We start from the raw sequence: 22,943 nt of genomic DNA on the forward strand, positions 1-22,943 counted from the left end.
CATCATCAGAGACATTTCAAGCTGCAAAAGATGCTTTGACTCTGACATCTAGAAGTCTTCTTGACTGGCTGCCTCCTGGATTCAGGAACTAGTTTATAATTTGCTCCAACCATTAACCTTGTTTTTCTTTTTATTTCCATAGAAACACGTATTAAATACCTGATTGCTTGCTCCTAAAATATAGGCCTAACTTTGGGAGCCTACCTGCATCACTGCCTTCTAAAATGACTTTAACTGGACTGATCTATCACCAGGACTAAGAAATGTGTTCAGTGAGATGAAACAATCTACTACTCAGCTTCTGGAGTATGAAACTTCTTAAAGTTTCAAAGGACTGTGAAACTTAAAGTTTCAAAGGCGGGGCTGTGGGGGCCTGGAATTGGCCACCCCAAGATACGTCTCTTTGGCTTGCTGATTGTTTGGGGCTGGTTACTTTTAATAAACTGCACATAGGAAAGCAACTCTGAAAAGCAGTTTACTCACCCCTTGTTAAGAGACATTTACATTGTAAAGGAAATCTCCATCTGTAAAGGTGTCTCCCTCTCTGTACCAGGAAGAAGGGGGGATGACCTTATCTCTAGAAACTCTTTATCAATGCCAAAGGCAAGGACTTAAATCTGCATCTTGTTTACTGTACTTGTGTGGTAATCTCCCATAACTGACTCCCCCTCACCCCCAACATCCTCCTTTGTCTTTAGCTGAAGATGATATTTAAGATGGTGGCTTCAGCCATTCTGGAGAGTTGCTCAGCTTGCCTGAGCCTCTCCCATGTATACATGTTATAAAGCTGTGTTTAATTTTCTCCTGTTACTGTGTCTCATGTGAATTTAATTCGTTCTCTGGCCAGAAGGACCCACAGTGGGTAGAGGAAATGTCTTCCTCCTCTACAAGGGCAAGTCCCAGTTAAACACAGGCGATACTCCCCTGGCCACTGCTCTCAGGATGCTTCCATTTCTTTGGTGGTACAGCAGGTAAAACAATACCAACATCACAGGGCAGTGGCAGGATCTAATCAGGTCATGCAAATTGTCTGTTTTTCATTCACTACCCCATGCCTGACCTCCCCTCCTGATCCCTAAATCCACCCAGCTACCTTGAGCCCTCTTGTAGCAGGAGCACCAGCAGCCTTGGCCCTGCCGACCATCCCCTCCTCCTGTTTCTGCTGCCCCTCCCCTGCCCCACCTCCCATTAGCTCCCACTTCTCTATCCCAGCTTCTTCCTCCACTCTCTTCCTCTGCCTGTTCATTCTTCAGGGGTGTTCCCAGGTCCGTTCTCTCCTCCAGCTGCCTGCTCCCTGGCTCAGCTTCACTCCCACGGTTTTAATGATGCTACAGGTCAGCCCTGACCTCTCTCCTGAGCTTCACACTCACTGGAAGACCAGGCAGTCACGAACTCCTGCCCCACCTCCAAGCTGCTGTTTTTTGCATCTGTCTATGGCACTGGCACCCACCTGTCACCCCACACCAGAACTGGGAAACCACTATCTCCTCTCAACACTGTTGGCAACTGAGCCTGCCTTTGTCGCTGAGCATCCTTCACATCCAGCCTCCTCTCTCTCTCCTAAATCTCTTCCCTGCTTCCAGTTTCAAGTCCACGCTTTTCTCTGCCATCCTTTCCTTAAACTCTTTGCCTACAAAATGAAATCCCAGTGCATCATGGTCTACAGGCCCTCTGCCATCCAGCTTCTGCTCACCATTTTGGTGTCGCACACCACAAATGTCATCCCACCCTGGGGCCCTGCCAGGCTGAGTTAACCCTCCAGGATCGTGCTGGGGCCTTGCCTCCTCTGTGCCCCCTTCCTGCTGACACTCACCAGAGGAAGGGCCTCCATTCCCCGAAGTCCTTTCCTGACTTGTACACACTCCTATGGTTGTGGAGTTCACGCTGAACTTTAATTACACCTTCAGGTGTTTGTCTTCTTTCTTGGACCATACGCTCCTTTGGAGGATTGCCCATTTCAACCTGTCTCTCCAGTGCATGGGGTAGGTGGCCCATATTAGGTCATCTCCCCCACAACTTCCAGAAGAAACTGCCACTGCCCTCCATTTTCCCTCCTTCCTCTGCGTGGTACTGTTAGCAAAACCAAAGTGGGTTTCCTCCTGGCAAATTAAGTCAGACTCTCCACCGGAAGTACTTGTCTCATAAAGTGACAAATAGAAATGGCAAACAGTAGGATATATTGGAGCATATGAAGAAGCCATTTGCTGTAAACTCAGTTTGGCCTTTGTTTTTCCAAAAGGGCCTGATGTGGCCGTTGAGCAGGCATTGTATATCTGCTTTAAACATTTACTACGCCAAGAACAAATGGCCTTAAGATAAAGGTGCAACTCCCCCCCACATTGGCATTGCCCTAGGGATAAGCATCTTTCCTTAGGCTAGGAACTGACTGCTGCGCTCACCTTTGACCACCCAGCTCACCTGTGACCACTCAGCTTGAGAGAGACCTACTTGCTGTGTCCATCAATCACTGCCCCGACAGAGCAGTTTCGTGACTATTGTAAAAGGGACATTTCAATCATACGTGAAACACCCTCTTTGGGGGTATATAACCACTCTGTACACCCGACTTCTTTGGTGCCCTCTCTTCCTTCAGGAAGAAAGGCCCTGGGCCATGGTCCTCACATTTTAGCTGAGAATAAACTCACCAAAATCTTCACTTATGGATTGGTTATGGATTATTTTCATCGACAAAAGTAAGGTATATTTGTGGGAAATAGGAGACCATGCAGAGTCATTTCCAAGTCATGGCAGCCTCGAACAAAGGGAAGCAGGGACATTTATTTCAGATGGGGAATGAATACTCAAGAGGGAGAGGTGGGTGTCCTCTGGCACAGGCTCAGTTGGGAAACACGCTGCCATGTACACTGCAGGTTACTGTAATAAGGCCTAAACTCCTCCTGGAGAGACCTTAGCATTGAAAATAAGGCAAAAGATCACGGTGAGGCCTGGTCTGGTTCAGGGTGGTTGGTGACTGCATCTCCTTACCATAACAGGAGGGAAAAAGACAATTTGGAAAAACAGTTAAATGCTTCCAAACCCATCCTTGAGTTCCTTGGGGTAACTAGTTGGTGACAGTACCGTCTGAGCCCGGGGAAGCCACCCTTGGACAGGCAGACTTTTAGGTTTCCAGGGCTTGCACCCTCCCCCAGCCCGCTAAGCTCACCCCCCCTTTCAGTTGAGCCCAAGGCCGGGGAGGAGACCAGTTTGGGAAATAGGTGGATGTTGAGTAAACAAACAAAAAGTGGGGACTCGCTGCCTGGCAGCCTCTATAGGAACCCTTTTCTGATTGCAGTCACAGCAAACAGTGGGCTATTGACTCAGCTTCTCGGAGCTATTAATGAGACAAGGAAACGCTCACCTGCCCCGCCCCCTGGGGTGAGCGAGCCTCGGGCCACAGCGATTGGCGGAGGGGCCTGAGCCGGACCTGGGCCAGCAGCGGTGAAAGGGAAGGAGCACAGGGACGTCTGTCCATCTGCCTTCCACCACCAGTATTGGGAGCTGCTGCTACAAAACAGGACTTCTCACTTTGGGTTTGGGCTTTCTCAGTCCTATTCCAACATTCAGTGACTTTTTTCAAGTCATGTGGCCCCTGTTTCCCTCAGAGCCTTCTTTCTCCCATACCCATCCAGCGGCTTGATCCAGCTCATTAAAGGACGAATTTTTTACTGAAAAGAAGCCTATCAATGTCCAGGCAGGAAATGAGCTGTAAACCCCAGAAACCCTCCTAGCACTCACTCTCCACTAAAAAAAAAAATTACACACACACACACACACACATCTTATTTTACTACTGAAATACCTTACTAGAACCAGTTTGGCAAATTAATTTTAATATACAGATACAAAACAACAAATATAGATTCACAGCATTTACAAGGAATCATTAAAATAACATTGTAAATAATTTTTTTTTACAAAAACTTCATTCAACAAAAATACATATCAAGTTACAGCAATCTTGTACAACACACTTCAGCTGTCAACAGCTAATTCGTCAGCTCGGAAGCTGTCACTTCACTAATTCAGATAGCATCATCTTGATGAGTTAAAATTGAAGGAAAAGGTTACCAAAAGCCTTGCAAAGTAGGTAAGGCAAACACACCTGATGCTAATATTTACCCAAAAAGGCAAATTATTAAATTACAGAACCAGTTAAAGTATTTTCTTAATGCAATTTCAATGCCTGTAAAACTAAAGGCAATAATGTTAAGTGTGTTGTAGCCAAGTAGATTTTTATGAAATATTTAAGGTTCCGGGTTCTTTTCAAGACCAGATAGTTTCCACGTATTTTTTTCAGTCTTTTGGAACCCACTTTCCTTGCCTCCATCCTGAGAACAGCAGCACTAGCCCAGGGACATTTCAGCAGGGCGAAGCGCCTGCAGGTTAAGCCTATCACAGGGACAACTGGTTTTGAGCAGTTTGGCCTTGATGATCTGTGTCCAGCACCCCTGACCGGTCAGCCACGGAAAGGACGTTTCTCCATACTGTTGGCACCATCCCGTGAGGGACACATCTCTTTCTCCTCTCCTTGAAACAATAATACTACAGCTACCTCCTCCATGACTCCAGGCAGTGGGGCTGTTCCACTCCGGCGAGGGAACTAAGGAGCCTCCTACTGGGGATTTCAGCACTTCGGGCATGTAGAGAGTTCGAGCTGATGAAATGCTGGATCATGGCTTTTACAAAAGATGTCTATTGTGAAACAGATTTTGAATTAAATGCACTTTTGCTTTGTGTCTAGACAACAGCAATGTAGGATTGAGGGGATTTTCTGCACAGGCACAGAGTTAGTCTTCGTCTGGATTAGGGACAAAAGGCACAACGATATTCAGAAATAGTGTGGGGATGAAAGTGAAATGTTTTCAACTACAAAATCACATCTACGGAAAATAAACTAAGCAGACAGCTCTGGCCAACTGCCGCCACTCGTGTTCTAGTTTGCAAGACCAAGAGAAAGAATGCTGTTTCTCCAGGATTTTACAAATGTTCTATTTTGTGATTGCTTATAATCTACCGCAAGGTTGTTATGCATTTTAGGTATGATCAAAATTGAGAAGGTTGCTTTTGACCTGAGGCCATTTCAACTTCTTTCAACAGAGTTGGCAAATTCTGAAATATGAATGATAGAATAAGCGAAATTCATCAAAATGTTACCCCACCTTTTTTTGTTTGCTCCATCCATATTATGCAGTGTAGAGAGAAAAAAGAGAAAGACAGAGACAGTGAGATTCTCAGCGAAATTCATACATAATCCATATGGGAGGCTCTTTGTTTTTTCTCTTTCCAAGTGGACCATGTGACTTAAATCAAGAAGGAAGTTTGGCAAACCCCAAATTAGAACACTTGAGCCACTGATTCTTTATAGAACTCGGGTAGCTGGTCACACAACCCAAGCTAGACATACAGATTTCAAGAAGTCAAAGGATGTTTCATCCTTTAAATATATTTTAGCAGTTTTCAAAATCACCTGAAAATCCAAGCAGGATCCACCCAGACCAGATATTTGATCAAACGACTCGCACATGGCACATAGCTGACAGGGCCGCCCTGGGGTCCCAGCTGCCTGCTCCTGTGTTAGGAAGCCCACGGAGGGAGAGAGGGAAACCAGAAGATAGGGCTCAGCTGGGAAATGACGCAGCACCGGTCAGAGAACTTAAAGCATTTCTTCACTGCCCATTAGTAAACAGTAAACGGAAGCCCTCCGAGGGGGTCTTTACTTGAACTGAATCCTCACTGAAAATGTAACACGAGCAAATAATTCTCTTTACTCCATTAAAGTAATTCTCTTACATTAAAAAAAAAAACTGTTCAACACTGCTGTATATACAAACAACTCTATTTAGCACAAAGACCCCTACAGTTATTGCTTAGGGGTCCACAAAAAGGATATTAAGTATAGTCTTTAAAATACATCATATTTCGTTAGTAAAAAGGTCAGTTACATAAATGCAACTAAAATTGAGATGTCTATTCAAAAACGAAACACACGTGCATGCGCGCGCACTCGGTATGAAGGGCCACAGAGCAGCCCCGGGGTCGTCAGCCACAGGGCAACACAACCTTCCAGCAACACGGCCTACAGGCGAGCACAGGGGCCGGGGAGGGTCACGAACAGATGAGATTTCCTGACGCGTTTTTACACAGCACTCTAAGGCCCGCCCAAGACGTGCAGGACTGCGTCGTCTTGATGCATGCCGTCACCTCCTTCAGCAACAGCTCTGGGTGCGGTGGAGGGTGGGGGGAGTGGGGGAACGGCACGCTTGGAGACTCAGTACACCTGTGTCTATCACAGCCCAGGTTTGTCTATTCTCAAGCAGGGGCCTAGTAGAAAAAGGAACTTTCCGAGAGTAGCATACAAAAGTGTGTCTCAATAGAAAACCAGCAAGGGTGCCAAGCGGCAGCCCCACGCAGTGCACTCAGCAAACCAGAACGGCACCTCTCTTGCAGAGTCTGTCTTGTCTGGACATATTTAAAAGTTCTTTTCATCAAAATTTACAATATAGACAAAGAGATTACTATTGACAGGTATCAGCCCCTGAGGCCCTGGTGAAAAGACTGCTGAGTCTAGACACATTTTGTCAAGGTCTCTTTTATACAGAACGAATCTTCCGAGACCTGCTGACGTGCTACCAACAGTACAGTCAGCGCTACCGCAGCGGTTCACGCAGCGAAGCCACTTCAGACCCCGAGGAGGCCGAAGTGCTGTGGACCTCATGCTTTCTCGGCGGAATGTCCATGTGACTGTAACTTAATTGGCGAGGACGCCAGAAACAGCCGGCAGAACGGGCACAGCGCTGCTCCTTCAGAATGCCTCCCAGCTGGTGCCCCTGCACACTCACTTCATCATAAAACTAAAGGAAATGGGTCTTTATGCGGCAAACAGATACGTGTGAAGAGCGTTTCTTGGTTAGGACGTGCTTTCTGCGCATGGAGTTACACCCTGCACACGGGCAGGCGGCTTCCTGACTCGAAAAGGACACGCCCAGCTCGCACACAGTAGGCTCTCCCACCCCCTCCCTTGAAAGCGCCAGCGTCTTCCCCACGGGTGGGTCACAGGTGGGTGGGTCACAGGTGGGTGGCTCCGCAGTGCAGACCTCGCCGGCCCCGCCCAGCTCGCCCGCCTTCCCTCCAGCTGTCGGGGAGGAACCTGCACTACAACTCGGCAACTGTGTAGATTCCGAGGACGCCAGGGAGCACCGCGGCCACCTGCACTGTCCCCTCACACTGTGGAGCAGAGGAACAGCCGTGGCGGCGCAGGCGCGAGGCAGGATCGTACCAACCCCATCCCGATCATTCCCTGCAAAGTTCAAGGCGGACCGCCCGCTCCTCGGGGCCTCCCTCCTGACCTGAGCGCGGCTCGGCTCGGCGTGCAGGCGAGCCTGACGCTGCTGCGCATGTCTGCCGCGCCGCCACCGGCCGCAGGGGCCCCGCGCGCCGGACACGTGCGTCACGCCCTCTCCTCCTTCCAAGGAGGTAGCTGGGTCTCCGAAGACTGAAGGCGACTCCAAGTCTTTCTCTTCTTCACTGATCCCCAAAGAAGTGCTCAGCACGGGTCCGTCCGTCCCTTGGATTTAGCGCAGAAGAAACCAGGTGGCCCCCTCCCCCGCGGCGGAGCGCGCCCGAGTCACTTGCGGAAGGGCGTGAGCTTGTTGAAGGTGTGCCAGAACAGCGAGGGCTTCCGCCGGGGCTCGGCCAGCGCGAAGACCTGCTGCTGCGGCACGCTGGCCGGCACGGTGACGTGGCGCTGGTGCACCGGGTGCAGGCTCTGGGGCGGCGGCGCCGCGGGGCACGCGCTGTAGCCTGCTGGCGGGGGGGGGGGGGGGGGGGGGGGGGGGGGGGGGGGGAACAGGCACTGAGGTCACTTGTCAGCCACAAAGGAAAAAGAAGCGCCAACTCTGAGTTCTTCGCTAATTCTCAATTCATGGGAACCAAAAGTACCTCTAAGAGCTATCATAACAAACACGTTCAGATACCGCACGCGGAGCGTGACATAGATTATCTCACTGAATCCTCACAAAAACCCTCCAGGGAATGTCCCATTACAGCGAGGTGACTGGGAAGGAAACTGAAACCCAGAGAGGTTATGTAGATCGCCTATGGTCACAGAGCACTAAGCAGCAGAATTAGAAGTGGGCTATTTGGGATGAGAAGCAAAAAAATGCTTTCAATGAGAGCCTGCAGCTCATACTGCCTCCGCCCAAATTCTGGTTTGCCACTTACAGGATGTCGTCATTTGGGAATTTGATGTCTCTGCACCTCAGGTCCCTAATCTATAAAAAGGGGGTAACAGTACCTACCAGCTTGTCATGAGAATTAACTGAGTTAATATAAGTAATATGTATTACTGTAGTTATTACCTAATTGCTTTAATCAAACTACTTCTTTAGAGTAGGCATTTTAAATCTGTGCAGACGTAATTTAACAGGTTATTAAAGTTGGCGACCAGATCACAAGCTAACTGTGAAAGTAGGCAGGACACGAGGGAAGCGTGTGGGTTCTGGAAGGAGCCTGCGCCTGCCTCAGCTCCCCTGATCACCCAGGCCGACGGCGGGAGGAGACAAGGCCTCACGGAGAGTGCCTGGCAGGTGGCCACCAGAAAGGCTCCTCCCGCTCCTGGTCGCTGGGCCAGGGACTCTTGGAAGATGCGGATAGAAACTAATGAATTCTAACAAATTGTATTTACTAGTCACCTGCCGTTAACAGTGGAGAGGCAAAAAAAAAAAAAGAGTATAAAATGGGTTTTTCTGCCCTGAAGATATCTGTAACTTGGAGCAGGGGAGTGCTACGTGGCATTCTGGTGACAAGTCCTTGGCCCCTCAGTTGGTGGCGCCTCATGGTCCCAGGCTTACCTGGTCCTTGTTTTTCATTTTCAGTTAGGAAAATACTGAATGGGACCAATTTCATAGGGTAAATTCCTCTTAGAGAAGAAAGCCAACCTGAATAAAAGTTCTAAGAGTACTACACATATTTCTGGAATAAAATCATTATTTTACTCCTACTGGGCTGGATCATTTGCATGGTCTGCACTGTGGGAAATCTCTCCTTGCACATGAGGACCCTGGGGTGCGTGAGGCGGGCACTGGTATTTTCTAAAGCTGCCCAGGTAACTCGTGTGCGTGGAGGCAGAGAGAACCTGGTCTAAATAAGCCGGGGCGTCTCCTTTTTACCCCCTGGCCTGACGTCCTGAGCTTTGAGCTCTGCCTTCCTCCCCATACTAGAATGCAGCCCGCCAGCAGTCCGGGGTGGGGGTTTCCCCCTCACGTGCCCCAAAGACGCGGGAGGCCTTGGTTTGCCTCGGCCTGGTGAGCTGGTCAGTCTGATGGTATCACCATCGCTCCCTCAGGAAGGTGAGGCACGGGGGGCTGTGGGCAGGATGGGGGCTCTGGAAGCTCTTTGGTGCCAATTCAAAACACGTTTTATAGACTTCTAGTCAAACGTAAGCAAACACTGAAGCACGCTCAAACCAAAGGCAGTCCATTATTTTGGATCCATCGTTCTGGGTTTCACCCAAACTTGTCTCCTTCATTTAAGTTGGTCAGACACTAACAAGTTTGGGCTTTTCTCCCGGTTTTAATGCCAATACTGATACAGAAGAAGGAGGGGACGCCTTCTCCAAAACTCACCTTTTGACTTTCCATGCCCTGCCTTCTGAGCATTTAACATGGCGAGCTTCTTCTGATTTTCTGAAATTTCCATTCCTGGATTTAGAAACAAATGTGATATATATTCAAAACAAGAGAAAACATTTCAAAATAAAACTTGCACAGAACCCATATTAACCTGAGGATTTCACCATAACCCGAAGCAAAGAACCTTTATCCTTAGGGAACTATCAGAGGTTGAAAAGACTGGAAAAGGAGAAGTAGCATGGATTATCACCAGGAAGGCCACAGGATTATTCTGCAAACCAGGTCACTTTAAACAGTGAAATGGGGTGCTGTTAATAATGATGCACCGACTACCTGCGTAAACCCAGATAAATGTCCCTACAGGATCACCTACACTAAAGGATGAGGCCATGGGAGGAGAGCACCAATCAAAGAGGTCCCAGGGTGTGTTCACCGACCTGCTACGGAAGTCACTGGTTCTACCCTGACAAAGGTAATGCGCATGGACATTGGACTTGAACTTCCCTACACTGTGAAGTTCTGTAGCAGAGGGACAGTGTCTGCGTGGAGTGGGTGAGGGGGTGAAAACAAGGAGCTGGAAATGAGACAGCTGGAGATGAGACAAGCCAGGGTCAGAGGCAGGACGTGAGGACCAAAGGACAGAGATGAGGAAGACAGAGGCTGTGGCTGGGTGCTGCACCAGCAGGAGGGCTTCCCCCTCCAGGCAGGCCTCCATCCTGCTGGAAGGAGATCTGGGCTCTGCCTCTGCTGCTCTGCTGCGAGGGTCATTCATCAGGGCTCACCCTCTACCTCTGCACATGCTGCTCCCATCCTCGGCTTCTCGACGACCCTGACACCTGCCCCTGAAAGGTCTGAGGTCTCCTTCAGGCTCCATCACAGGCCCGGTGGCTTCTGTTGTTCCCAGGCCCACAGTGGCCTTTTATCTTATTCCTGCCCTCCATGCCCAGCCTGGTTTATGGCCCCATCTCCAGGATCCACCCACATGTGATGTATCAGGCACCTAGGCTGACGTAACATGCCAGGCAGGGGCCTGGGTTGGTCCTATTTCATTACTCACTCACACAGCTCATAGACTTAATGGCTCCAGGACTGCCACATTCATTCATTCATTCACTCATTCTTTCACTCATTCATTCATGTCTTCTGAGCACTCGCTATAGGGAAGCACTATACTGCAAAGAGGCATAAAATCAGGCTCCTCCTTTCTTTCTCTGTCGAGGGGCAGAGTTGAGCCGTGTTTAGAAGGGCCCTTGTAACAGTAGGTTCTATCCGAGAGGAACCTGAAACACCCCAACTTCGAGATGACTCGGGCCTGCACAAGACGTGTCACGTGGCAGGTGAAGTCGGAGTTTGTAGCTCAGGCATTCTGCATTTTAATAACTGTCATCTGCAAATATCTGAAGAATTCTCGGCATGACCGAGAGATGAGCCTTATGCTAAAGGGGACTGAGACTCAAAAGCAGCATCAATATACAGAAGTTGCTGGGAATCAGCCTTCCCGTCAGTAAAAGGACCCTCCTGCTTAGTGCAAGCGGCCACCTGCGAGGCAGTGAGCCCGTGTAATGAGGGTGAAGGTGTGGCTGACGCCCACCGGCTGAGAGTGTTTCAGGGGGGAGTCCTGCTTCCGACGGCAAGTTAGCCTGACCGACTTGTAAGCCCTTCCTGCCGGAATGTACGATCCCACAGAACCTCTCGTGGGTGAGAGCAAAGTCTGTGGCCCAGCCTAGGGCCGGCAGCCGGGGACACACAACGTGGGAGGAGCAGAGAGCGCCTCCTGGTTTTCTTTCTGGCTTCCTCCCAGCAGGGGTGGGGAGCAGGGAGGGTGGAGGCCTTCTCCTCTATCCCGCACCACACAACCGTGAGGTCTGGGCTCACGTGGGCTCCAGAGATGACTATCCTTCATTCCACCTCATCTTCAAGGCCCACAGGCCCTGTGGCATCCCAACGTCAACAGTTTGTGCTCAAAACCCTCATGTGTCCGGGGTGCACTGACCCTTGGGCTTAGAGATCCTGGGTACCGTCACTGTAAATACCCAGGACAGCAGTTTCATAGGGTCGATCAATCCCTGGAGGGGGGCAGAAGCTGGGAAGGCAAGAATAATACCAAGTATGCAGAAGCACTGCCTTAATTACGGTACAGGACGCACGGTCCTGCTTTCCGATGACAGAGATGGGAAACACGCAGGCAGAGGTGCTGGCTCTGCATCAGCGTGGCAGCAAGGTCAAGTTAAAGTGCTTTAAGGCACAGCTGGAGAGGAGCCTCCAGCATCATCTGGCATTTCTCCTGGCCTGGGGAGTCACCAGCGTGGCTCACCTCGCGGGCACTCCGAGCTGGTTTTAAATGCTACACGGCCATGTTGGAAGAGAGGGCAAATGCCTTAAGCCTCGATTTCCTCATCTGTCGAATGGGTGTAACAAAGCACCCAGAGCTTGGGGTCGAAAGGGACAACCTCTGTAAACATGTAGCAGGGCAGCCCGTACGAAGTAAACACTGAATACGTGTTGCCTGTACAAACCGGCTCTGTCACGGTCTGTCCTGTAACAGACCAAGCTGAGAAGTATCTCCCTTTCCCACGGGTGGGATTTTCCTCTATGGGAGGGGGCCGGAGAATGAGGTTAGAAAGCAGAGGCAAACGACCCCCGAGGTGCTGCTCACCCATCTCCCGGTCCTCCTGCACTCTCCTCCTTTCATCCCTGCAGGCCTGCAGCCACCTCGCCTTGTCTTCTTGTTTTTTGGCACAAAACAGATGAACCTCGTCAGTGGTCTTGCTGACGAGCTTGAAAGCGTTTTTCACGTTGAGGTTCCAGTCCTTGTCCCGCCCGTCCTCCAGGTCCACGAGCTGCATGTCATCCATGTCCATGCGGCCTCTGTAATAGAGCATGTCCCTGCGCAGCAGGTCCTTCTTGCAGGACACGAGCTGGTGGTCAAACAGGAAGAAAGTCCGCTGCTGGCTCTTGCCTTGCTTAGTGATTCTGGTCAGCTCCCCAGAATGGATCAATTCTGAACTTCGGTCTAAAATGTCCAGTCCCTGGAAGGAGGAAAAGACATTTTCAGCCCTTCTGGTTCTGAGTCCTTCAAGTCTCAGGGATACAGGAAGAAGCCCTGACCCAGAATCTCCCTCAGGCTTTCCAGTTACATGAGGCCCATTCACAGGAGGGCATTTAAACCTGGGTTTATTAGTCTCCTGTGCATGAAACTTTTCTTTTTTTTCTACTCAATGGGAAAATGTCACAGTGCCTCTATGTTATCTGAAGCGTCTTCCTTATCAGAAAGGTCTGGTGAAAAGCATGCTGGATTAATAGAATCCAGGCAATGGGAAAGGGTAGCCGGCCAAGACTGATCCTCGGAGAAGACGGCGACTGAGGCAGCTTTCCGAGCCTGGGAACACAGCAGTGCAGACTCCGGCTTTCGAGTCAGACATACAGCAGCTCCCCGCAATAATAACTAGTTTAGGGTCTTGGAAACAAAAGGCCAGATGGCAAAATGGCCAGCAAGAAATTGGTAAACTTCTGACAATAAGTTATCCCCTAAATGTCGGAGTCCAAGAAGAGAAGGAAAAACACACTTTACAATATTCTTGGGTCTAATCCAGTGCAACTTACGGTATTTGGTATGCTGCTGGTCTTTGATTTATAACATTTTATTCTCCCTTAATCCCAATATTTTTGGAGACAAAAGATCTTGACTCCAAAACAGTTCTCTTGACTTGCCTAGAGCAATCCTGTGCCCTAGATTCCTCGCTTACAAAATGAAAGAGCTGGACTCAGTCATCTCTGAGGTCCCGTCCAAGCTCCAAAAGACCATAAGGTCCTTGAAATAGAAGGATTTCTTTCCAGCTTTCACTGCTGTAACACTTTAATTAAAAACCTAACTTCTCAATTCAAACTTTCTCAATTCTTTAGGACAGTGAATTCAGACCAATTAATTTGATATAGGATCAATTTTGCTTGGTTTAAAAACAATCTAAACAGCATCCGCTTATTGCTCTTAACAGCAGCCACAGAGTGTAGTGGTTCCCAGCATGGATGCTGAATCCAGGCGGCCTGCCCGAGTTTGAATGCGGTTCTGCCACTTCCTAACTGTGTGGCCTTGGGCAGGCGACTTAACCTTTCTGTGGTTCAGTTTCCCTATCTGTTAAATGGGGGTGATAATAGTTCCTACTTGACAGGATTGTTGAGAGGAGTAAATAAGTTAAAGTTCAAACTAGCTTGGACCAGTGCCAGACCTGTGGTGAACACAATCCAGGCAGGAGCTATGGTCACTGCTGTTGTTTTCATCAATAAACAAACGTGTGCGTGCTGGCCGCGCCCAACACTGCCCTGGCACCGCCTTGTATAATCCTCACCACAGCCCTGTGAGGAGGGCAGTATTTCCCCTTCGTCTCATAGATGAAAAGAGTAATCTTGCCCAGGTCGCACAGACTGAGACCAGGCAGTGTGACTCAAGAGTCCATACTCCTGCCACACCATAATTTATATTTTAAACGTTCCCAGTTGCTCTCATGGAGCTTACCTCTAGCAGGAGAGAGAGAGCGTCAGAGTAAATTAGTTACAGACTTTCTTCAGAGTAGTTCCTGGTGGACGTGAGGAGTAAAGAAGTTAACTGCTGAATTCAATGACCTGCCTCCAAATACACACACACCACTAAAGCCGAGAGTATGAAGTACCATCCCAGGGCATTGAAGTATTCATCAAACAGACCAAAGGGGGGAGGGCACGGGCGGCGCTGGACCGCGCGCCGTGGAGCAGGGCCCCCACTCACCTCCCAGCCCACGATGGACACCTGCCACCGTGCTATCTTGTCTATGCTCTCCAGCTTCCGTTTGCGCTCATTGATCAAACAGGCTACGTTCTTCATGGCCTCGTACGCCGCCTTTATGTTGTTGTAATCACTGCAAAGGGGGAGGGGCATTTCAACCACGTAACACGCAACTTGCAAACGAGGACTGACAAAATAATACGCTCCGTCCCTGATTGTGTACTGAGAGTCTAGACAAAGCGGCATTTAAATAACAGCCATTGTTCCCTTCTTCTCGTTCCTCCATGAATAGACTACAGTCCGCACAGGTTAAGGGAGCTGACTAAACGCAACCCAGAATTCTTTGGAATAAGAATGTTTTCATTCATTTCCCAGAAATCACAATGAATGAAAGTAAATGCACAAGAAATAAGTTTTAGTCACAGTGACAATGGACTATTTTCATTGATAACGAAAGCACAGTCTTCTTTATTGCTTTGATTCTGATATAGCCAGTTTTGCTATTATAAAGTACTTTAACACTCACAAACCATTGTCAAGAGGAATTATTTGCTCTGAGTCTCATCTTTTTGTTCAGGAAAGGACACGACAGGACACAAGCCACGGAAGTCTGATGGGGTGAGTTACGTGAATGCTAATGTGGCAGTTACCCCATCAACAGATCTTCATTTCTTGTGCTTTCCACATGCTACAGTCAGATCAACTGAAAATGTTCCCCCCGCAGGCTCCTGCTCCCAAGGCCTCTCAATGAAGGTACCGGGATGACCTACGCCACGGTTCTAACCCGCACACAGACTGGGCGGGAGCATGTCTAGTACCCGAGTGTTTTACGTTCGAGTTTTGCTCAGATTAATAATTCAGGGACACGGGAACCACCCCTCCAGCTAATGAGCTGAACTTCACACCTAGCTCTTTTGTCTTGGGGGACGGACAGAGCCTTCGGATCTCAGTTGGACTGAATCAGAGAGCTCCTGCACAGTTGGGAAGAAAACGCCTTGGGCGCAGATTCTATTGTCTATTTACTAAACACAGCTGCACTCAGCTCCTGGGAAGTCCCCGGGCATTCCTCCACCAGCAGCCCCCGCTGTCTTTGGACAGGCCTATTCACAAGCAGAAGCAGAGCAGAAAGGAAGAACAAAACACAAACAGGGGCTGTCAAAATAACGGGAGCAAACCCCTCAGGGAGGCCTCCAGTAACGAAGAAACTGCAAAATAATTGTATTGTTTTTCTACAAGTTTTTCTGTCCAATTCCGGAAAAGAGGCAGAATGTAATGGTTTTCTAAAAAAAATTCTGTTGTGTTTTACTTAAGACAAGGAAACAGGCTTTCTGTCACTTCCTTTAAAATGATGTTTTTTGGAAATAGCCAAAATCTGCAAATGCCTCATAGTGGAAAATGCCCTTGAGAGAGAAGACTGAACTGCGGCAGGTGATGCTGTGGCCACAGCGTCTCCACCCTGGGAGCTCTCACCTGTCTGCCCGTGTCCTTCAAGATACCACTGCTTCTTAATTCTCTTATTTCTCTGGTTCCTCATCAAGGGGCCTTCTCATTCTTTTTTAAAAATTTCTTTAAATTTGTGACTCTCTTGACTCTGTATTTTCTTTTCACCAAACTTTTCTGATTTTCCCATCAGAAAAAAACGTATAGCTCTCTTTCCTGTTATCTATTTCAGTGTACTCCTTTCTCTTATTCCTTTAATCCTAATTCTTTAACACCTATTTCTAGGGTCTATTGTTGAGGAACCTAGCTCTTTTTCTCTTTCAACCTTCCGATCTAATTGTGAAAAGATTCCCTTTCGAGCCCTGCCTGTCCAGCGGCAGAGGGGACAAAAGACCGAGCCATTCTCCGCACCCTCGGGGCAGGCACTGCCATAGCTAATCCCACTGCTCCCAGGGCAGCAGGTAGTTGTTAAACCCTGGACTGCAGGGCTTTGCTACAGCAAATTCCCTGTGGGCGCAGCCTTGCCCTTCCTCTTCTCACCACATTCCTTCAAGACTGAACATTCAAGGGCTGCAGGTGTGTGAAAGGTTTGTGATGGTGACATGACTGTCACGACAAGGTTTGATTCTCATCTACAACAGTAAGCTTAACCCTAAAACCTTGCCCGATAATGGTCGTGTGCCCACTGGCATTCCAGTTGTAGCCTGGTGGGAATATGGGCAATGAACCAATCACTGCCACCTAAAGGCAGCAAACAGCCAGTCCTGCTGTGGTGACATTGCCCCACATCACGGAAAATGGGCACGCCCATCCCAATGTGAACAGCTGCTGTGTTCCGGAGGATCACAGCTAGGTCATACACTACTCTGCACATGCAGGAGAACGATGGATGAGCTGCTATTAAGTAAGCAATGGATACCTTTTTGGCTCCCCTAGAAGAACTTACTTAGGTACAAAGTAAGCCCCAAAGGGAGACAGAACATTCAGGTAACCATGACGAGAAGCCCCGTGCTCAGAGCAAGAGGGAAAGGGGTGGAAAGAGTGACAGAGACAGAGCCGGCACCCAGGCGGGGTAAGAGAGCGCTGAGAGCCGAGCAGGAGCTCAGGAAGACGCACCTCCCAAGCCAACCCTACACACCGCTCCAAACCCCGAGTCCCTACTCTTCGGTAGTTCAAATTCTGGTATGTCCTCGCCACTTCTATCACTTCCTTTCTGGCGCAGTAAATAATACTGCTATGAGAGCGAGCTGCTGTGAACCAACATAGGGAGCACGGGAGAGGAGGAAGGAAAATGCTTTCGACACCATACTTGTATTGGTCTAGTTCTTTTAAAAACTGTTTTTTATGAACTACTCAGTAGCTAGATAAGAGTATTTAGAGTATACTTGTCAATTATCAAGACCAATAACACAATAAAAATTCCCATGCGCTCATGACTCAGTTTAAGAATTATTCTTATTTCTTAATATCTCTAGGAATGGGTATTATGGCCTCTTTGGTGACCCTATTTCAGTAGTTACAATTTTAAACATTCTAAACAATCTGAAATGCTTTCCATACGGCTAACTGAACGTGTCAAGACTGACATCCAGCCCATCTGTCGCTCCTTCTCTGGGAAGCCCTGGGTGAGGCCAAACGACTCAGTGGGCCAAGGACAGCGGCCTTGCTCCCTGTTTTGCAGGGGTTCCCAGCTGGCCCCGCAGCCGCGCCCTCACCTGTGCTCCTGCGTGGTGTACTTGAGCAGCTCGGCCAGCTGCAGAGGGTATTTACAGATCTTCTGCACCGGCGTGAGCAGGAAGCCGTCAATGGCGATGTCGATCATCTGCTGGAGCAGGCGGCAGGCCTCGAAGAAGTGTCGGTACCGGCCCTGCTTCATCAGGCTGGACAGCTCCGCGCAGGCGCCCGGGTGGTTGTTACAGTACTCGGAGTAGATCGCAAAGCCCTCTTGCTGGGAAGGGAAAGCACAGCTTCATCAGGTGACGGGGTGGCTTTGGGCTGGGACAAGCACAGGCAACACCCCGCCTGTCTGAGGGGACATTCCTGGAAAGGCGGGCGAGGTAGCATGGGGCCCCAGGTAGTTCTGCAATGTTTTTCACACCTGGGCGATAATCCTGAATCTTCTCTGTGGGAAGGAACCACTTCAAGACTCTCAGGTGGTATTAAGTGGGGTCATGTGTTGTGGGGTGGAGGGAAAGGCTGCTCTGGGACTGAGCGCCCTGGTCCCAGTTGAAGCAGCCTTCCACAGACCCCAAAAGGGCATGTCACAGGTGCAGGGGACTTCCCCAGGGGCGGGGACCCCTGCCATCCCCTCGTCACCCCAGCTTGGACCTGATGTTGAAACAGTCGAGGAGGAAGGTGCTGCTCAGAAGCCCATCTCACTCCCTCTTGTCCTCTTCACTTTCATGGAGAAACTTCTCCACCGTGACTGAGAGCTAAGGATTCAGAGCCGCCGCCGCTTGCTGCTCACAGGTCTGCTTACTGTCCCCCCGTCAGGCTTCCACCCCGGGTGCCCTGAACTGCGGCGGAAGCCGTGCTCACCTCCATCCTCCGTGACGCCGGCCCTGCTCCTAGCCTCCCCTCCGGGGCCGTGGCTCCCAGGACACAGGCCTCAGGGTCGGCCTGGAGCCTGGGCTCCTCACCCCGAGAGTGTCTCCTCACTGTGGCCACGCCCGCCCTGTACGAGCTGCGTGCCTTGCTGGCCCGCCTGCTCCGCGGCTTACACACGAGTGTGCTCAAACTCAACACACCTGCAACCACACTCCTGTCTCTCAGGAAGACAGGTTGCCTAACGCACCTGTGATTAGACTCAAAACCCTGCAGGCAGTTCTGATGGCTGCTTTTCTTCGTTGCCCATGACCAATTTGTCCTCAGAACTCCCCATCTCAACAAACCCCTCTTTGCGTCTCCACTGCCACCACCCTCACCCAGGCCCACCTTGCGTCCCTCCCCAGCTCTGTCCCTAACTCTCCTGTTCTCCACGCAAGATCCACTGCCCCAACTTCCGTCACCAGGCACCTGCCTGCTCTGCAGCCTGACCTTCGCTGACCTTCGAAGCTTCCCTCTCACGACTCCTCTCCTGAACCTTCTCCTCAGGCCAGACAGGTCTGTTAGGAAGCCCCAGATAGGACCAGTGCACCTATGGGGCCAATCCCCCACCTGCACGATCACCACAGCAGTATTTTCAGCTATTCAGAAACAACCCCTCCCCCCAAGCATCAGCTCCCACTCTCCCTCCTCTATGGAGCGACTCAGCTCAGCACCCAGCAAGGGCGACCTAAGGAGGCGGTGCTGTCATTGCTATTATTATTACTACTATTGTGGCCTCGGTCTGAACTCGCACCTGCCACTTACTGACTAATGCGCCACCTTGGGCCAGTCGCCCTCCGGGCTTTAGTGTCCGCATCCGGAACACGGGGAAGGTCATCATGCCCACGTCAGAGCAGGGCAAGCGCTAAGAGAAGGAAACCCTGACAACAGTGCTTAACATGCAACAGACACTCGAGAAGTCTCGTTAGAGATTACTCCAGATACATCCCCTTAACCCCAACTGCATAAAAGTGGGAAGACTTTGAAAAAATGGACTTGGGGTATTTAGGTAAAGATTAACCATATAAACCAATTGACTTAATTTACAAATGACATCTCCATCCTATAGGAAATTAATCTAGCAAACAAAGAACTAAAACAAAACAAAAAGGACTCCTCTTTTTAGTGGAGAAACATTTCAAAATTATTTAACCAGATGTGATTAACAAGAAGTAATGGGTGACATACATGTTGAAGAAAACAGGATCCTATTTCACTTAAGTGAGGTTCCTCTTTATTGTACTGTTTCTCAAGGTCTTTCAGAAACTTTCTTTGGAATTTGTAAATATCTTCGATGTTTCCAAAAATGGTGGCTAGCTGTGCAACAGTGAACATTCCCGTGTGCTTGCGACACTGTCGAATATACCCCTGGAAAACAGGAAAGTAAACTTTAAAAAATTAACTTAGAAATTATTTATTTGAATAATACAGGTTTTTTTTTTTTTTGGCCAAAAGCCACTGTCTTGGAGTGGATTTTAATTAGAGAAAAGTATTTTAACCTCCATGGGTCCCTGGTGGGGTAATCATACTTCCACGATTACAATGTGCCATAAATATTTTAAAAACAAAAGGAGGGGCCGGCCTGGTGGCTCAGCAGGTAAGTTCCCACGTTCTGCTTCGGCGGCCCGGGGTTCGCTGGTTCGGATCCCGGGTGTGGACATGGCACCGCTTGGCAAGCCATGCTGTGGCAGGCATCCCACAAGTACAGGGAGATGGGCATGGATGTTAGCTCAGGGCCAGTCTTCCTCAGCAAAAAGAGGAGGTTGGCGGTAGATGTTAGCTCTGGGCTGATCTTCCTCAAAAAAAAAAAATAATTTTAAAAAACCCACAAAAAACAAAAGGAAAGAGAAAAGGTATGTGTGGTTGGATTTATAATTCAAGAAACCATATAAAGGTTCCAGATCATACTCATGAAACAAGTTGCTTGGTTTCAAATACTAGAGATCAGAAACTGGTATTTTCTAAACTCTTAAGATAACCATTCTCCCATCCCTAATTCCATTTCATGGCCAAGAAGACCTGTCACATACAGAATGCCATCGCCGGCTCAATAGCTCAGACAGCTCTGCTCACTATCATGGCGGAGTAGCAAGAACACCCCACCCAAGGATTCCACCATCACCTACTGCCTACATGCCTACACACAGTGTAAGCTTGGAGATCTCTCACCCGAAGCCTGCACTGATGAGAGCACGATTAATTCTCTGTGGAAAATGCCAGTGGTACTATGGCTGGGGCAGGAGTCGGTGCAGTAGGAAGGAAAGGCCATAAGTCTATGTAATGATCATTCCCAAATCAGCATCATATAATTATACAGACTAACCCGACCGTATGGTAAAACACATACCACCGACTAGTTGATAGGAATTTTAGCAAAAAAGACAACATAAAGGCTCCATGTACAGGCTCTGGGCAGACTGTCCCATTTAAATCCCAACCCCACCACTTCACTTCTCTGTGCCTCAGTTTCCTCACCTGTAATAGGAGCTGACAGGACCTGCCTAGTGGGAGTGCTGTGAGTATAAGAGGAGTTAACCCAGGCACAGGGAAGGCACACAGTCAAGGCTCAACGATTACTGGCAATTATTTTTACTTTCCTAAAATACGACTTTAAAGAAACTCCCTTAAGCACATATTTATACAGAACAAGACGGTGGGCACAGATAATCTAAACACTGGTATGTCTTTATCTGGCCAGTTAATCCAGTTAGAAAATGGCCAGCTCTCCCCCTTCAGCCTGTCTTCAGTGCCAAACTGAGGGTGCAGAGGTCAGCGCTCACAGCCAGGACAGCTGGAGTCATCAGACTGGGGGAACTGCGGCTCAGCATCAACACTTGTACAAAATCCACGAAAATTAAAAATACCACAGGAGAAATAAATTTATAGCCGAGTAGAAATATCATGACACTGCAGGATATAGCCTTGGACATGACCAGATAAAACAATTTTTTTGTCTGCATCTCAGTGACTCAGAATCTTGTCTGTGAGTCAGTGATCGGATGCAGTGGGTTGTAGACCCTGACAATCCTTTGATTCTTTGTAAAGTCAAGTGTGCTCCTAAAGGGTGCTGCCTTCCCTGACCGTCATTCACTCTGAATAATCTCAGGAGCTAAGACCATTGAAGACAGAGCAGAATGGTGCCCTGAGGACAGGACTGGCTGCAACAGCGGTCCCAGAGCCGCAGATGCTCACCAAGGCAGACAGCAAGTGCCACACGAGCGAGCAGTCTGTGCAGGGACAGACGGGCAGGAGCGGGGGTGAGGGGAACCAAGGGGCGCAGAAAGTATGTAAACTCGAGGGCCTGTGTGGCGACACGGGCACGTCATGCACTCCTACAACGGCCTCAGTGAGGCCACAGGGTCCGGAGCCCTACCTCGCAGATGTCCTTGAGGTGCTTGATGTACACGCGCTCGGTGTTCATGATCTCCTGGATGACGTTGGTCCGCATCTGGTGCTTGCTCTCAGAGTGTTTGTGGCGGCTCCTGCCAGCGTCCTCCTCCAGCTCCTCGCCCTGGGAGCTGCTGGAGTTCTCCGACAGCTCCTCCTGATTGACGCGCAGCTGCGGTCCACACACAGGGGACAGGTGACTTGGGGGAAGTGGCCCCGGAACCAGGCAGGCCTTCCTGGTTTCCACTTCTCCATGACCAGTTAGGAGGCAGCCTGGCTCCAGCCTAAGTCTTCACGTCCTTAGCAGAGCCACACTGTGACAGTGGCCCCAAACGCAGCAGCAATGCCAAACAACAGTTTACCTTGAAGTTTTCCTCCAACCCAGTCTAGCAACTTAAAGGTTTGATTAAAGCAATTCTAAAGGAGTGAATCTGTAGGAGGAGTGAGTTTGGGCCTGAAACCATTCTCCCGCTCCCTCATAGACACTTGTGAAAAGTGGGAAGTACCACACACTTACTCTGACAAAGCTGGCGGGGAACCAGGCTTCCTTATCTTCATTCCGGCCCCACCACCAGTCCTTGTTGGAGGCTTCTAGAACCTGGATCACGTCTCCTGCCTTGAAGCCCAGTTCCTGGTCGTCCATGGTCACGTGGTCCCACAGGGCTTCTGCGCAGACCACGCTGCCATCGCTGATCAGCTGGAATGGAGACAAGCGGGCACGCTTAGGGCAAAACTGGGCAGGTAGAACAGCGTGGGAGATGCTGTGCGCCCTCTGGTTGACACGACACCTTCTGGTTCTCATTTGTGTACACCCATGGCTTTGGTCAATACTTACTGTTCGACTGTTATACAAAATGAACGGAGAAAACCTTATCAGGGAAAACAAAACCAGGTGGGCATCTCTCACACGCTCTTAAAGGAAACCCCAAACCCACATCCTAAAAGATCTATCAAGAGCTCCCTTATCTGTAGATCAGTTATCTAAATTGGAATATCTGGAATATTGACCCCAGAAATGGTTTCTGAGCAGATGTCAGAGTTCCCGCCTCCAAAGGTTATGCCCAGACTTCACTGCAAGACCCTCACAGCTTCACCCAGAGCTTACTGTTCATGCTTTATTCATGATTTGAATAAACCTTCTA

At 49.4% G+C, this 22,943-nt stretch overlaps 1 protein-coding gene across 10 annotated transcripts in view; it reads right to left on the reverse strand.

The window, feature by feature from the left end:
- Nucleotides 1–3,813: 3,813 nt before the first annotated feature.
- SPATA13 (spermatogenesis associated 13) overlaps nt 3,814–22,943 on the reverse strand; it is a 343,666-nt gene continuing 324,536 nt past the window's right edge. For 9 of the 10 annotated variants that reach the window (XM_070520399.1, XM_044777431.2, XM_070520397.1 and 6 more), the window contains 8 exons: nt 22,319–22,498; nt 21,788–21,973; nt 19,603–19,782; nt 17,544–17,776; nt 14,392–14,521; nt 12,286–12,658; nt 9,624–9,698; nt 3,814–7,803 (listed from right to left, as the gene is read on the reverse strand). In XM_070520399.1, the coding sequence (XP_070376500.1) occupies nt 7,625–7,803; nt 9,624–9,698; nt 12,286–12,658; nt 14,392–14,521; nt 17,544–17,776; nt 19,603–19,782; nt 21,788–21,973; nt 22,319–22,498 (1,536 nt within the window). In that variant the 3' untranslated portion in view covers nt 3,814–7,624. The remainder of the gene's footprint in view (nt 7,804–9,623; nt 9,699–12,285; nt 12,659–14,391; nt 14,522–17,543; nt 17,777–19,602; nt 19,783–21,787; nt 21,974–22,318; nt 22,499–22,943) is intronic. The other variant, XM_044777432.2, reaches the window with a different exon arrangement.

This window comes from Equus asinus, chromosome 11 (genome assembly GCF_041296235.1).
Source record: "Equus asinus isolate D_3611 breed Donkey chromosome 11, EquAss-T2T_v2, whole genome shotgun sequence".
NCBI classification, from domain to species: Eukaryota; Metazoa; Chordata; class Mammalia; order Perissodactyla; family Equidae; genus Equus; species Equus asinus.